This window comes from Protopterus annectens, chromosome 8.part1 (assembly GCF_019279795.1).
Source record: "Protopterus annectens isolate FY-2018-M chromosome 8.part1, PAN1.0, whole genome shotgun sequence".
Taxonomy (NCBI): Eukaryota; Metazoa; Chordata; order Ceratodontiformes; family Protopteridae; genus Protopterus; species Protopterus annectens.
In genome coordinates, this window is record NC_056742.1 from 271,007,780 (window position 1) to 271,023,926 (window position 16,147).

The 16,147-nt window shown below is 43.5% G+C and overlaps 1 protein-coding gene across 1 annotated transcript in view; it reads right to left on the reverse strand.

Moving 5' to 3' along the window:
- Window positions 1–16,147, reverse strand: part of GPATCH1 (G-patch domain containing 1) — a 780,183-nt gene that overhangs the window by 289,932 nt on the left and 474,104 nt on the right. Inside the window, exons 12-13 of the mRNA XM_044081593.1 lie at window positions 9,932–10,110; window positions 2,069–2,196 (exon numbers count right to left, since the gene is read on the reverse strand). Coding sequence (XP_043937528.1) covers window positions 2,069–2,196; window positions 9,932–10,110 — 307 coding nt within the window. The remainder of the gene's footprint in view (window positions 1–2,068; window positions 2,197–9,931; window positions 10,111–16,147) is intronic.

Consider the following 16,147-nt stretch of genomic DNA (forward strand, 5'->3'; position numbering starts at 1 on the left):
TCCCAATCATCTTTATGAAAGGCAGGGGACTTATGTTGTGGGTGTATACATGCCCTAATTCTGACTACGATGACTAATTGGTTTTTGCTTCTACCCAATTCCTCTTAGATGTCTGGTTTCATTCTAGCACCTCTCTCAAAGACTTCCTTTTCTTTTTTAACTGAAGAGAGAGAGTTGCAGATGAGGAGGTTGACATAACTGCATAGCATGCTAAGTTATGAAGCATGTCCAGAAGGAGTTAAGTCTACTTCTAATGGTCTTAGGGTGAATGTCTGACAAACATTACAATTCTTTACATTGTGATAGGCCCCAAAACAAAATAAATGACTCAAGTGGAAGTCTTTGTATGGAATATGATGCACACAGTCACACTTCCTTTTTCACTTGACAGACATAAAAAAACAAACTTTTGTTAACAGTCATTTGCATTGAAGATGACCACATGCAACTCTGACAAAACTCTGCATATGCAGACTACCAGCAAGAAAATTATGAGTTTTGGCACATTTCTACATCCCCTCTTATAAAAACACATCTGCTTGTGCTGAGGGTGGAAGTATGGTGTACGAGGAAGGAGCTTGTGCTTTGTAGACTGGCAGAACATGTCATTATCCTAGCAGACATGTCTCATTTGTGAGGAATACTGCAACAGTGACCTTATGAAGAAGTTCTGTATCATGAAAGCAGGCGAGGATTGGCACTGTTATTTTGAAATCAGCTACTCATATGGTTGTTTAATTTAGTGATTCTGTTTGTTATTAAGGAAAAATGTTTTACATGCTTACTGTTAAGAATGATGTTGTTACACATTTGATACACACGGTGCAACTGGAAGTGGAACGTAGTAGTAGTAGTAGTACTAGTAGCAGTATTTTTATGGCTAAACCAAACATAGGTACTCTGGGATCCACAAGGCCCAAAAGCCATTAGTGGCTTCACCTTTTGCATCTAGAGTAAAAGCCAGAGAATTAAAGACTAAACCTCTGGCTCTACTTGCAGATTCTAAACTGAATCCATTGGAGTACAGCACTGAATTTATTTTATGTAATTCTTGGCACATTTTGATTGGATCTGATAAAATGCAGTTGGGGGGTAGTGACACTGACATACTTTTAGCCATTACAGACACTGAAAATGTATACTTCTCTTTTCTTCAGAAAGATGTGTCTATTAGAAATTTTTTAATTGAAGTAGTTAACTGGACATTCAAGGATATTTTTTCTGAAGTGTACCATTTGCATTTGAATTGAGACGATATTTTTTCAAGGTAAATATTTTTAAACAGGTAAAAGGTACGGCCATGGGGGCCATTATGACCCCAAGCTTGTGGATGCTGTGTTAGGATTCTGGGGAAGAGCTATTCCTTAGCTTGTCTAATACAATGTCATCATAAAACCATTTTATTGGCAATGTTTTTACTTTTTAGAAAGTTTTCAAGCCCGACTTTGAGAAATTTTAGAACAAATTAAGTCTAAAACTGATTTTTGTTATTTTATTTTCCCCAGGAAGAGCATCTAGATACAAGTGATTTTTTACATGTACATATATATGTTTGTTTTTTCCACAGACTCTTCACATTTTAATAGTAAAGTATTTTGTATGCTCACTTTTTACCAAAGTTCAAGTGTTTTTGTGATTGCTGCTGCAATTTTTGGGTAAAGAAGGGATGACTGAGACAATCTGATAACAGAAATATTAAGCTGAATGCCAGTCAACTCAATGGGTTAAACAAAAACATAATGTGTTCCCTTAAGAAAAGGGAATTACATGTTATGTGGTCTAATTTGATCTGTTCATTTGATGATGCAAGTCTCTTATATAAACTGGTCTGCTTATTTAAAGTTTATTTTCTGATGAAATTTCTGTTACATTGTGAAACAAAAGCATTCAACTGTTTATTTTTAATAAAAATTATTTCATATATTCCCTGTTTTTTCTGTTTTTTTTTTCTTAGCATTTATATTTTGCTTTCTGTTCTGTGGATTCATTTTTTCCTTAGACAATGCAGAGGATAAAGTCAGTACTGAAAAATGAACTGATTAAAAAATGTGGTCTGTTCGTCACATACCCAGGATAAGGATCCGGAATGTTAAATCTTTTGCACAGCAATTTGTCGGGATGCCACTCAAAAGTTTCTCTTGTCAATTTGCCGAACATTTTCATTTTGACTGCACTTTCTTTGTCAGTGATGTCACCCTGCAAGAAATTATTACATGTTAATAAAAATACTGTGAGCAAAACATAAAGCATATGTATTTTAGTATGTGTGAAGGATTTGCCAATAACATCATGTTCCCACTTTAAACAGTTTATACTGCAGATGTTTCTCTAGTGCTCTCTTTTACAGGTATAGCTAGATAATAGACAGAAAAGTCTTAGTCTTACTGGATAGGCACAACCACCATGACTGCAAAGCCCACCACAAACAGTACTACACAACAGCCACATATTGGAAGACATCCCACATTTTCTCTATGATCTAACCTCATATGCATGAACGTACTTTCCTGACACCTGTCTTAAAACCAAAAGTGAATAATAATATTGAACACACCCATGGATTAAACAAGTGTCACATGTCCTGGGGTAATTAATTTCAACATACAAAATAAAATCCAACAATCACTGCTGCATTACTAGCAAAATATCTGCATCAGTTACCCTGCTGCTTAAGGAACATTAATCTGTTTTTTTCATTGAATGGATCATACAGTAGAGTTGATTATCTGAACTAACTGGGACTTAAGGTAGTTCGGATAATCAAGCATATAATTGAACCAGATAAAAAACTTCTAAAATGTTTTTTGATTGACATTAAACAGGAAAAATAAAACAAATATACTGTAAGTACAAAACGGTATAGCATGTTATTGTAGTGCAAACCCAAAAAACATTCACAAGTGAATACATATCTTCTTCTTTCGGCTTTTTCCCGGTTAGGGGTCGCCACAGTGGATCACCTGTCCGCTCATGATTGGCAGTGGAGTTTTACGGTGTCGAGTTGCCAGCCTGGCACCCAACCTTCCATAGACGGCACATACATGCACACACTCACACCTAGGGCCAATTTAGAGTGTCCAGTCCACCTACAGCATGTGTTTGGGATGAGGAAACCGGAGCACCCGGAGGAAACCTACGCAACCACAGGGAGGACATGCAGACTCCTCACAGAAGGCACCCAGCCAAGGATCGAACCAGAAAACCTCTTGCTGTGAGGCAACAACGCTAACCGCTGCACCACCACGGCCGCCCCTCACAAGCAAATACATATAACATTTATATATTCAGACTTTATGATTTTTCCTACCTGAAAACTGTGGAAGGCTGTGTTCGGATAATTGACGTTTCAGATAACTGATGATCTGAAGTAGGCAGACTTCATTCGTCTGCAACTTGTGGGTATCGGATCCGATCTCGGATCCGAGCCGGCAATTCAAAAGCTTAGGCTCCGAGCTCCTAGCTCCTCCCTCTTACCCATAACCCCTTGCCAAGCCCTGACTGACCTCAGATTTCGTTTGCCGCTTTTCAAGAAGCAACGGAATTCTAGAGCTCCTGGCGTGGTTTTGAGATAAGTGTAGTTTTCTGACAGGAAAATTTTTCAAATTCTCCTTTTTTGTTATAAATATAGTTAGAGTTGTGTGTGGTTAAGGCTTTCCTCCCTCTTTAGTTAATTTTTCTCGGGTTTTCGTAGTTTGTTTGTGTGTGTGTGTGTGTTTAGGCCTTAGGTGTAATGTCTGAAGCCCCTAAGGCTGTCTTTTCGAAATGTACCGAGTGTGGCCATAAGCTGTCCCCAGCAGATGGCCACACTCGGTGCGTTAAATGCTTGGGGGTTGAACACCTGTCTTCTGGTTGTACCATTTGTGCAGGGTTCAACTCCCGGCTTTAAGGCACGGAGGTCGAAGTTGGTGCTGGCGGGTCTTTTACCCCCAGATACTGCTTCGGCCTCTGCCCCCTCCAGTCAGCAACTTGTTGCTGTGAGTTCTCCCCCTCCGGCTGGGACTCAACCTCCCTTAAAGTTGCCGGAGGGGAAGGATTCTTCTAGGGAGAGACAGAAGGAGAGGCACAGGGAGAAGCACCACAAGAGGAGAGCCGAAGCTTCCAGCTCGGCTCCTCCATCTAAGCGGGCTTCCCCTGTGCCTTCTAGCTTTCCTCCTCCTCGGCTCCACTCCCCTCGGTTCTCTCCTGGGCCCCCGGAGGGGGAGGCTAGCCCTTCCAGGAGGACACCGAGACGGCTCTCTAGGTCCGCTACGGTGGCCTCCTCTAGATCGACCTTTTCCATGAGCGAAGCTGATATGGACCGGATGATGAGGAAATTCATCCAGGCCCAAATGCAAATGGGAGTGCTCCTAGCCCCCCCCCAACCGGGAGGGGCTTGACCTTTTGCCCCTTAGCTCCTTCTCCGACCCATACCACGGGTTTGGAGCTTTCGGCGCCGTGCAGATTTGGATCCGGGGTGGGTCGGATCCGATTGGTCGGCGCACCTCGGATCCGTCCCATCCCTTGAGTGCTTGGTGCCGGACCCGACCTCTCGGAGCCGAGGCCGAGCCTCGGGTCCGAGGGAGCTGGTGTGTCTTCGGCTCCGCCCAGGTCGGAGCACACTGGTCTCGGATCCGGCGGTTTCGCTCCGACTCCGATCCGCACGCCGGATCCGAGTGGGGTCGGCTCGGGCTTAGAGAAGCTGGCTCCCCTCGGCTTTCAGCGTTATGGAAAGGGCACTGTCGAGGACATCCGGACCCCGGTCCCTGCCACGGCTCCATCCCGCACTCCATTGCAGTTGGGCCAGGCCCCCACCAGCCGGTCCCAGGGACAGCCCGCCTCGATGTCCCAAGTGGTTCCCTTGGAACATCCATCTGCTGAAGAGTACTCCTCGGACAGCCCCCGATGAAGTACCTCGAAGCGCAAGTGCAAGAGGAGGCACATGGACTCCCTGAGTCCGTCACTGAAGACACGGACTTGGATGAAGGGAAGGCTCCCTAGGTCACCCCTGAGGACGTCTCATTTGGAGACATCATGGAGATGTTAAGGATCAGGGGGTGGTCTGCCCCAAGGCTTCTTCGGACGAGTCTGTGTTCTTGGAGGCATTCGAGGTGGGCCCTTCTACCTCTTGGGTGTCCCCTCCTGCTGACCCCTGGTAGATCTTATATCTATCAGGGCGTGGAAGGATCCGGACACCATTGAGCCTATCCCTAAGCGCCCGGACCGCATTCTTTCTCCTCCATCAGACCGCACCCACTGGAGTAAGGGTCCCCTAGTAGATGCCATGATGATGGCTGCAGCCACGAAGAGGGAATTGGCCCAGGAGAGTCCCTCCGTCCATCCTCCGGGCAAGGAGTCCCGTTCGATGGATCGAATTGGGAAGCGAGTGTTTAGTTCAGCGACCTTCTCCTTGAGAGCGCTGAACTACATGGCACATGTCATTAGGATGCAGCGAGATCTGATTAAAGAGTACGCTGCATCTCCCCAGAGTCCATCTCGAGTGAGGATAAACAGGTTTACTCCACCGAATGGCCACTCTCAGATCTGTATCCAATACATCTATGCGGCTGCTGTCTCATGCTACTGAGGGAGCTAGAGCCAGCGGAGCAGGCCTTGTCATGAGGCGACAAGCCTGGCTCCGCCATTGTGATTTTGCTGAGCCCTTCAAGGCGACCTTCGAATGCCCCTTTCGATGGTTCTGCCTTGTTTGGCAAGACTGTTCGAGACATTAGTCCAGAGCGAAAAGGACGGAAGACGCTGTCTGCCGTCGAGTCCGCTTCTCAGCTCCCCAGAGGTCCTTCTCTAAGAACCAAGAGGGCCAGAAGAAGATGTGGTTCCGGAAGTCGCAGCAGTCCCAACCTGCTCCGGATAACCAGTGCTTCCGTGGCAGAGGAGGACGGGAGGTCGTCGTGCCAGAGGCAGGGGGGCTCCTGGCAATTTTGGGTCCAGAGAACCCTTCTCTGAGAGACCCACGCAGCAGCCCTGAAGGGTTGCCCGGCTGTCTGTCTCTGGAGGCAGTCGGGGGGCGGTTTTCGATGCACCTGACTTCTTGGGAGTCCATAACAACAGACAGTTAGGTGCTTCGACTCATATCCAGAGGATATTCAATACCCCTAATCAAGATCCCCAAATCTCGCAGCCTCCCAGATGTTCCACCCGACCAAAGGGAGGCGGCAGCTCTCGAAATCGAGCAGCTGCTAGAAAAAAGAGCCATCCAGCACGTCCCCCCAGATCAAGCCGGATTAGGGTTTTACTCCAGGTTCTTTTTGGTGCCAAAGAAGACGGGGACTTAAGACCAATTTTAGACCTTTCCCTGTTGAACCTGTCAGTAACCAAGCAAAGTTCCGGATGGTCACCCTGCAATCTATACTCCCCTTTGAGGGAGAACGACTGGATGTGTTCCATAGACCTCAAGGATGCGTACTACCACATTCGGATGGACAGACGATCCAGGAGGTTTCTTCGCTTCCGGCTGGGAGCCAGTCATTATCAGTTCAGGGTCCTCCCCTTTGGTCTCACCTCAGCCCCCAGGGTGTTTACCAAGATGTTAGCGGTGGTAGCGGCCCACCTGAGGCTCCAGGGATTACAGGTCTTTCCGTACCTGGACGACTGGCTCCTGACTGCATCATCAAGGCATCTCCTGTGCTCAGCCAGGGATTACTTCATTCAACTAGCACCAAGGCTGGGCATCACGATCAACTGGGAGAAATCTTTTCTAAATCCAACTCAAATTATAGATTTCATAGGAGGAAGACTAGACACCAGATCAATGCGAGCCTTCCTCACCCCAGACCGTATCGTCAGCCTGAGGTGTCATGTGACAGCAATCCTTCAACCTTCACCAACTGCAGCTTCGGTCCTGAGGGCCCTAGGTTCTATGGCGGCAGCTATCCCGCTTCTAATTCATGCCCGCTTACGCATGTGGGTTCTTCAATGGACCCTTCAAGTTCAGTGGTCTCCTCTTTGTTAGTCTCTAAACGCTCCGATTGCGGTCAGCAGAGCGTGCAGGGACTCCCTTCTGTGGTGGCTTCTTTCTCCGGAGCCCCTAGCAGGAAGACCCTTTTGCGCTGCATTTCCCCGAGCCACAGTGACCACGGACGCTTCTTGCCTCGGGTGGGGGGGGCATTCTGCGGGAAAGATTGTCCAAGGCACGTGGAATCCCACAGAGACGTCATTGCATATAAATGTCCTGGAAATGAGGGCGGTGCTCCTAGCGTTGCAAGCACTTCACCACGTTCTTCCTACAGGGACTATTGCGATTCAGACAGACAATATGTCCGTAGTCTGGTATATCAACAAGCAGGGAGGAACCAGGTCTTACCCCTTTGTCGAGAGGCCATGAGAGTCTGGGAATGGGCAATTTCCACCAAACGCTTTCTGATAGCAACGCACATTCCGGGAAAGTCCAACATCCTTGCGGACAAGCTCAGTCGCACCATCCTTTCTCCACACGAGTGGTCCCTCAATCTTCAAGTAGCGAAGAAGATTTTTGCCGTTTGGGGCAACCCTGTTGCGATCTTTTGCTTCTCCCTCAAACGCCAAATGCGACAATTTCTTCGCTCTGCTTCCCCACCAGGAGTTCCCGAGGATGCTCTGGTGCATGCTTGGCCTCCCGGTCTCCTTTATGCCTACCCTCCACTTCCTCTGATGCAGAGGTTTCTGCAGAAAGCCAACAGTTTGGGGAGCAGAATGATTCTCATTGCCCCATTCTGGCCTCGACAACCATGGTTCCCCTTCGTATGGTCTCACAAAATCAATCCACCATGGATTCTGGATCCAATTTCGGATCTCATCTCTCACCCTCTGGGAATGCCAGTTCCCAATCTGCGAACCCTGAAGTTGACAGCTTGGCTGCTCCAATTCCAACCTTAATTAGGACTCCCGGTATCTCTTCACCGGTCAAAGCTATTTTGGTGGCTGCTCATAAACCTTCCACCAGACAGGTTTATCGGAGTAAATGGAAGAGGTTCTCTATATGGGCAGGACAGAGAACTGTGGATCCTTTTTCAGCACCTATCTCTGCGGTGCTAGATTTTCTAACTGACCTCTTTCATCAAGGGGCCAGTTCTTCCACGATTAAGGTACAATTGGCGGCTATTTCACATTATCACATTGGACAGGACACAGCTCCCCTTATGACAGCGAAATTATGCAAATCCTTTCTCAAGGGAGTTTTTTTGTTAAGGCCTCCAGTCAAGGAGGTTGTACCGCCTTGGGACTTGTCTTTAGTCCTGCAGGCCCTTACTGCTCCTCCCTTCGAGCCTGCAGCTACTGCTGATTTAAAATTCCTTTCCTGGAAGACTGTCTTTCTGGTAGCTATCACTTCAGCCAGAAGGGTGTCTGAGCTTCAGGCTCTTTGTGTCAAACCGCCTAATCTTTCTTTCTTCCCTGATAGGGTGTGCCTCAGGACCAATCCATCTTTTCTTCCGAAGGTCTCTTCTGAATCCAATATTAACCAGTCAATCAATTTGCCTGTATTTTTTCCCAAGTATTCAAACAAAGGGGAATACAAATTGCATTCATTGGATGTTCATAGACAATTACGTTTTTATATTAACAGGACAGCTGGCCACAGGAAATCAGATCAGCTGTTCGTCTCCTTTGCTAAATTTGCTCTGGGTAAAGCAGTGTCTAAAGTCACTCTATCTAAATGGATTGCTAACTGCATTTTGCAGGCATATGACACTTCAGGCAGACCTGCTCCTCAGAGGGTTACGGCTCATTCTACTAGGGCAGTTTCTACGTCAGCCGCCTTTAAGTCCCGTGTTTCGTTGGATGATATCTGCGCAGCAGCTACTTGGGCCTCGCCTCATACTTTTATTTCTCATTACAAGGTGGATGTTGTTTCTAGAGGAAGAGCATCCTTTGGCTCAGCGGTGCTCGAACATCCTTCCATGACGCACCCAAGATTCAGGTAGCTAGGGACTCTGTCCCACAGGTTGCAGACGAATGAAGTCTGCCTACTTCAGATTTAGAAGTTATGTACTCACCATAACGTTCCATCTGAGTAGGTGACTTCATTCGGATGCAACCATCCCCCCCTCCATCCCCCTGACCTTTATAGAGCGAGTATTTATGCTGTTTTAGTATACTGTGGTCAGTATTTGAGGCAAACTCAATCTGAGGTCAGTCAGGGCTTGGCAAGGGGTTATGGGTAAGAGGGAGGAGCTAGGAGCTCGGAGCCTAAGCTTTTGAATTGCCGGCTCGGATCCGAGATCGGATCCGATACCCACAGGTTGCATCCGAATGAAGTCACCTACTCAGATGGAACGTTATGGTGAGTACATAACTTCTAATTTGCTTAATGGACTCTCTACTGTAATTTACTTTTGTTAAATGTCTGGCCATCCTTTACACTTTAGCACTGACAAAACCCAGCTCAAAACAACATGAAACAATCAAAACAGAAAACCTGAAAGCATCTTTGCAAACACATGAAGTTTCATGTTAAAATTTCTATATAAAACTATGGGCTTACTGGAGATATTAGAAGGCTTAAAACTTAGCTGTCAAGGTCCTGAAACACTGTTTGTTAAAGACGGGGCTAGTTACAACAAAATTCTGAGGTCCCAGTACGACAAAAACTACAGGCACTCCTCTTGTTGCCTAGTTTTGTGTTTTCACTGCAACTTATTCCACCTTAATAGTCAATTCCCAGCAACAGTTAGTCATTTAAAAAAGCATAAAAATGTTACTTCAGTGAATCATTTGTGAAGTAAGCCCTAATGATCTTCCTAGTTGTGTGCTACCACATATGTATATGGAGGGCATGCTGGCATTACTTGGAAATAAAATCAGCTGTATCACCACTAGTTCAAGCTAAAATCTACTGCACAAACAGAAAGCTGTGAAATGAAGCTGATGCAGACAGCAATACGACTGAAGAAGATATTATGAAATATTACGTTGCTAATAAAAACTGCAGAACAATTATGAACAGAGTATAGCTGTATACCTCTTGGTCTCTAGGCATAGTTACTTTATCAGTCTCATCTTCATACTTGGCATGTGTAAATCTAGATGATAAAACTGAGCTGGTGGACTTGTACAAAAGTGCTGCTCGGCTAAATTCCTCCAGCTCACGCCCTCGTTCCCATTCAGTCATACTGGGATCCAGGCAATTCTTCAGGGAGTCTAGATTGCAAAGAAAAATATGCTTTTCAAAGAACAGGACACTGTTTCTGTGTTCATTTCTAGCAGTTTACACCATGAAAATAACATTTGTTTTTTGTTAGCCATCAACCAAAAAGAAAGAATAAACTTTGCAACCACAAAAATGTTTAATTCATCATTCTGCTGTTAATTTCAGTAGAACATTTTATAGACATGTCAAATCCCAGCAGGATATTATAAAGAGAACATATCCCTGTTAATTGTCAGTCTCTGAGGCATTACTCTCTTCTCGTATTTATATGACCAACATCACTGGCAATATAATCAATAACACATTGGGCAAACCCTCCTTTTCTTGACGTCTTCCTTGCTTAATAACTAAGAACAATACATTTTAATAAGGCAAAACCAAGGAAGACCAAAAGGAGATGAAAAATATTATAAATTACAGATAGCTAAAAAAATATACTGAAAGTACAAAGCTAATAATAATAAAATACATAAATCCTATTTGAAAATAACTGCTTTAGCACACTACTCCTACATCTCTATCTACTTTTAGATTTATCTCAGTCAACAGCATAACCTGGAGGAAGAGTCCAGAGCAGTTGCATTTGATGATGTCTAAGCTTTATGTGGAAACAAATGTTTAAGTCCAACAATGGATGCCTAGCTGATGTAGAACACATTCCATTAAAATTCAGTGGGCACATGGCAGGTGTACTTTTACCAGAAAGGTAGTGCAACTGGCTCAAGATAAAAAAAAAATTGCACAGAAAGAAAACTTTAGAGTACCTGGATTACCATAAACACGTACCATGAGGGAAAGAACTCCAGTTCACAATATAATAAGAACAGAAAACAACCCAGACAAACTAGAATTTGTAAGGTATATCTCACTTAAGCCACCCTTTGGCAAATTCAAATTGGTAAGGGAAACATCAATATAAAATATGACCTCTATGATGATTCAGTTAAAGACTCAGAGAACTTTGCCAGGACAGAGAGTATGGGTTACCGCCCCCAGTAGTCCAGACAAAGGTTGCTGTTCATCGGTGTACACCTGGTGATCAGGTGACCCAGCCACACACAGCTCAAAAAAAATGTGTGAAACCACTGTGTAGGCTAACCACCCACAAAGAGAAGAATGGGTGTCAGATGTGATGCCTATCACCACCAGTTTAGAATACTGATAGACAGAAGGATGAATGGACTAAATTTATTTACAAACATTCGAAAATTTGAAGTAAAACTGCGCCCTGAAACTCAAAAAAAAGTTTTTTTTTCATTGCATCTTTATAGTCAGAGCTGTTTTAATACATCAAACTCATTCTAAATGATTCTTCTTGTATTTTAATCTTTTTCCACAAAATGGCCATCATAGGGCCTTACTAATGTGATACTGTTTTATTGCTTAGATGTCTTCTATCCACAATCACACTCAAATCCCCATATATTTGTAAATGTAATGGCAATTCTATGACTCAAGGGCAACTTACAGAGTTTATGAAACTTGATTGCTTTTCACTTTTAGCCAGAATTACTTTTGACTGTTTGTGCTCCAACCTATGTACTGTAGTTGTAAATCCCCAGCAAAATAAAGTAGCTGAAGTTTAGCTCTTTTTTTGAGGCTGTCAGTCTGTAGTCATTCAAGTACGATCAAATGCTCCCCCTCCTCCACGCAGTTCCTGAAGTGCAAAAGCTATCACTGTAATACAAGAGGTGATTAACTTGATTCAAGTAAATTTCAAAAAGCACGCAAACTACTTCTGGATCAATGTCTGCACTGTGAAGGTTTGTACTTTTACCCTTAAAGCTGCAGAATTATGCATTTGTTTAGAAGTATTTTACTTCTGTAACTACTGTCATGTTATCTGCATCTTTACAATGCAGAATAGTACAATATAGGTACAACCTTCTTTTTGACATTTTCTTTTCTTTTTTTTTACTAAGGCATCAGTGTCTTCAAGCATTTCATTTTCTTACCTCTGCTGTTGTATTTTTACTCCTTTTGATTTAATAAACTGCATCATACTAACACATCATTCAAACCATAATCTCAGAGTATGGCAAATAGCACTTGTGCTGCACATAAAACACTGCTGCCTGCAAAGATGCTGCATGCACAAAAAACAGAAAACTTCTAACAAGCAAATAACTGCACAAAAAGATGTAGTAGCTACATGCACCAGTACTGCTTCTCTTTCTCTCTGCAACAAATGCAGTGGCAAAAAGTTCTGCAACACCTTCTTTTACAGCAGTTGTTGACATCAGCAAGACTGAGGATTGCCTATGCAAGATTGTAGGCAGTACTGGGCAGGAGAACCTACATATTGCTCCATGTCTATTGCATGCCATGCAGGCAGAGACAAATTTATACTTCAAAGCACACAAGAGGTTAAACATAAAAAGGAAGGATGAGCTTTCCCTACCATTGATTCTAAAGCAAGCAAGCAAATGAAAGTTTTAGAAACTCCAGCCTGGTTCCTAATAACTAAACCAAACTGTACGGAGAAAAGAAACTTCAGGACTGAGTTAAATTGTGAATGAGGCTTGACATTAACTCAGTGGGCCATGAAACAGCATTCACCAAACGTATGGTCTATCCTTGAAAGACATAACCAGACTATTAATATGGTCATGATCTGGACTTTTTATAAGCTGGTTTTACCACCTATCTGAAGCAGAATGTTAAAACAGCCATGTTTCTGACATTTTTTTTATTTGCTTGGGTGTTAACATGGTTTATCCACAGTATGTTCTAAGTACAGGCTATGTTTCCTCACATTCAGAACTGTAAAAAACTATATACTTCCCACAGATAAACAATCACACTGCAGCAGTGATCTTTATGTTGAACAATTCTGGAATCACTTTCAGGGTAAGCTGTGCGTGTTGCTGAAGCCAGTGAGGTCCAGGACAGGAACACAGTCCTCTAACTCCTTTGTAACCAAGACAATGTAATACTATAACTTGGCCTAATTCCAAAAGAGGATCGACCTCTACAGCCCAAATAAGAAGCAGATTCATATCGTACTGCAATAGATCTATGAACATGTCTTGGTCTCTGAACATAGTCCTTTCAGTGCAAGGGCCCAAGAGCTTTGGGACATAACTTACTCTGACCACATCTAGAATCCTCTGGTGATTTATGGCCCTTAAAGCTGGAACAAGCTCAAAGAACTGCTCCTACAAAGACAATTCTACTTGACAGGGCTGTGTAAGCTGGATCAGTGGTGGTTTCCTTCTGGGCAGCTTGACTGGCACTGCCAGGGAGGACAGCAAGGAAGTTTGCCACTTGAGGGCTCTGTTTGGTCTTTCCAAACTTTCTCTTCTTTGTGGTTGGCTGAGAATAGAAGAACGTGGGGGTCTAGGGTTGGTCAAACAGGCGCTTGATAGCAGTAAAGTATTATTTCCTCTTCAAGAACTGAGTGACCTGGCTCAACAGGATGGCCCAACTTGAGCCTCAAACATGTCATTTTGCACAGGAAAATGTCTGATCCTGTAACCTTAGCCATAGCCATAAGTAGTTAAAGCTGCAGTAAGCCACATCGTAGCCCCGTGTTCATTGAATGGCTAAAATAATCACAGTGTTTAATCTAATATGGAGGGCTGAAACTGACAAGTGAGATAAATATCTGCGGAATCTAAGCCCTAATGTGACAGAAGAGAGCAACCTTTGCCCATTTGTGTCCATAGCAATGGATTCACTTGATGCTTAACATGGTGCAGCCTCCATGTCCATTGTTGTACCAGACAGATTACGTAGGATTCTGCCCTAGGATGCATGGCCAAGATGTCAGTTAACTCAGCTGGAAGCTTGTAGAAGGCCACACAATACATGTTACTGCATCTTTTAACAACGGCCAGTAATGATGTTGGAAAATGCATGTTATGCAATTTCACTTGCAGTACTTCGCGGTCATAGTACATACCTAATGAATGCTAAAAACACAGCCACAGAGTCTGTCATTTGTGGACATCCTGACAAACATTATAAATGTTACATGGGATCAGAAGTGAAGAAAGATTATTCATCATTGAGTTGTTGAGCAATTAAGCAGTCAGAAGTAGAGAAATATAATCTGCAGTTTGACATTAGATTGTTTTTTTAAAGTAAAGATGTTTTGTTTTATATTTGTAAGAAGCCATTCTTAAGCAGAAAGATGGTACAGCTGCAACTACCAGATATGCCTTGCCGTAATTTAGCTGAAAATTAGAAGCCACGGGTGAGAAAATACATAAGAATCCTGAAAAGGTACAAATTTTTGTCATATTTATGTATGTTGCAGAAGAAAGAGCTTTGAATGTATTTAATAGATTCGCTTTTTAAGAAGAAAAGAAATAAAAATATAGCAGCAATACGGAAAACATTCAGGAATTACCGAATATTTTCATCATTTATTCTTTGCAAAAAAATAAAGATATTATTTTAAAGAACTTTTGCACATTTAATTAAAGGCATTTAATTTGTTAGTGTGAGAACAGACAAGAGACAGGAGCACAGACTGATAACACTAATGTACAAATTAACACAACATAACTGTAATACACTGAAGGGTTATTTACGCATCATGGCTTGCAGGTCTTAGGCCTGCCTGACTGAGTTAATTGATATCAGCAAGGTGGTCTTCTATGTGAGCATCTTTAAAGGGGCTGAAGCAGTTGGCAGAGTAAGCTTTTACAATACACAGTTCAGGTCCCAAGAAGGTACAGCATTTGTGCTAGGTGGTCTGAGGTCTAATACCCCTTTAAGGAACTGCTTTTAATGGGGGGGGGGGGGTAGTATAGACAGGTGGAGAACAAGCTATGCAAGCAGAGATAGCAGATGCATGTACCTTAACACATGGATAAGTAAGGCCCTGCTTAAATAACTCTGAAAGATTTTCCAGCACTTAATTCATGCCCGCACTAAGTGGTGTCATAACTTTGGCATGGCACCAAATACAAAACCTTTTCCACTTTAATAATACGATTTCTGGTATTTTGTTTTCTTGCCTGTCTCAAAATAGATAACATTTCAGTAGAATAAGATGCATTGTTCGGTGTTAGAATCTAATAATCCGGGTTTTTAGTTTGAGTGTGCACAGGAGCGGATGAATGACAGAACTCTTGTGTTAGTTTGAGTGTGCACAGGAGCTGATGAACAGGTGTAGATGAATGACAGCCCTCTTGTGTTGGGTGAGTACATCTAGCACCAGGGGAAGAGTACAGTATTTCCCTCTCTCTGAGGGTCAATAGAAGGGAGAACCAGTGCTTCCTTGGCCAGAAAGAAGCTATTAGTATCATGCTTGGCCTGTCTGATCTCACTTTCAGCAGTACTCTAAGGATTAGGGGTAATGGAGGGAAAGCATACAGGAAGAGGTCTGTCCATTTGAAAGAGAAGGCGTCTGCTCTCCATGACCATGTTTCATGGGTTCTGGAGCAGAACCTTTGAAATGGTCTGTTCAGAAGAGAGGCAAAGAGATCTACACTGGGATTTCCCCATTGGTAAGTGAGGTCCAGGAAGCTCTCTCTCTTCAGCATCCATTTGTTGGGTTACAGAAGGTCTCTGCTCAGGGAATCAGCTATGTTGTTCTGGCCCAGGATGTAAGATGCTATTAATGTCAGTAGTAGTTTTTGTGCCAGAAGCCGTACCTTTATCATTAAACTGCACAGGGGGTATGAGCGAGTTTCCCCTTGTTTATGTACCACATCACTGTGGTGTTGTCTGTCCAAATCTGCAGTGTTTTGTGGCCAGGTTGCTTTGGAAGGCTTTTACTGCCAATATTTCTGTGCAGTTTCCCTTTGATGTCCTTCTACATCACTGTGGCACTATTCTACAGCGAAGGGATGTCCCTCAGGGCAGCCCGATGCTCGGGCTGTATGCAAAAACCTAAAAAAGATCTTATAAGCACTGTACTTCACATTTATTCTCTCCTCACAGAATGTAGGGCATAAATGGCATGACGGAATGTATGGACGCAACTACCCAGAACTTCTTTGCCATAAGTCTCCTGATTTTCAGTCTCCTGCTCCTAAGAAACCTGATATATTCTATAAGGTTCCTGAGAATTGT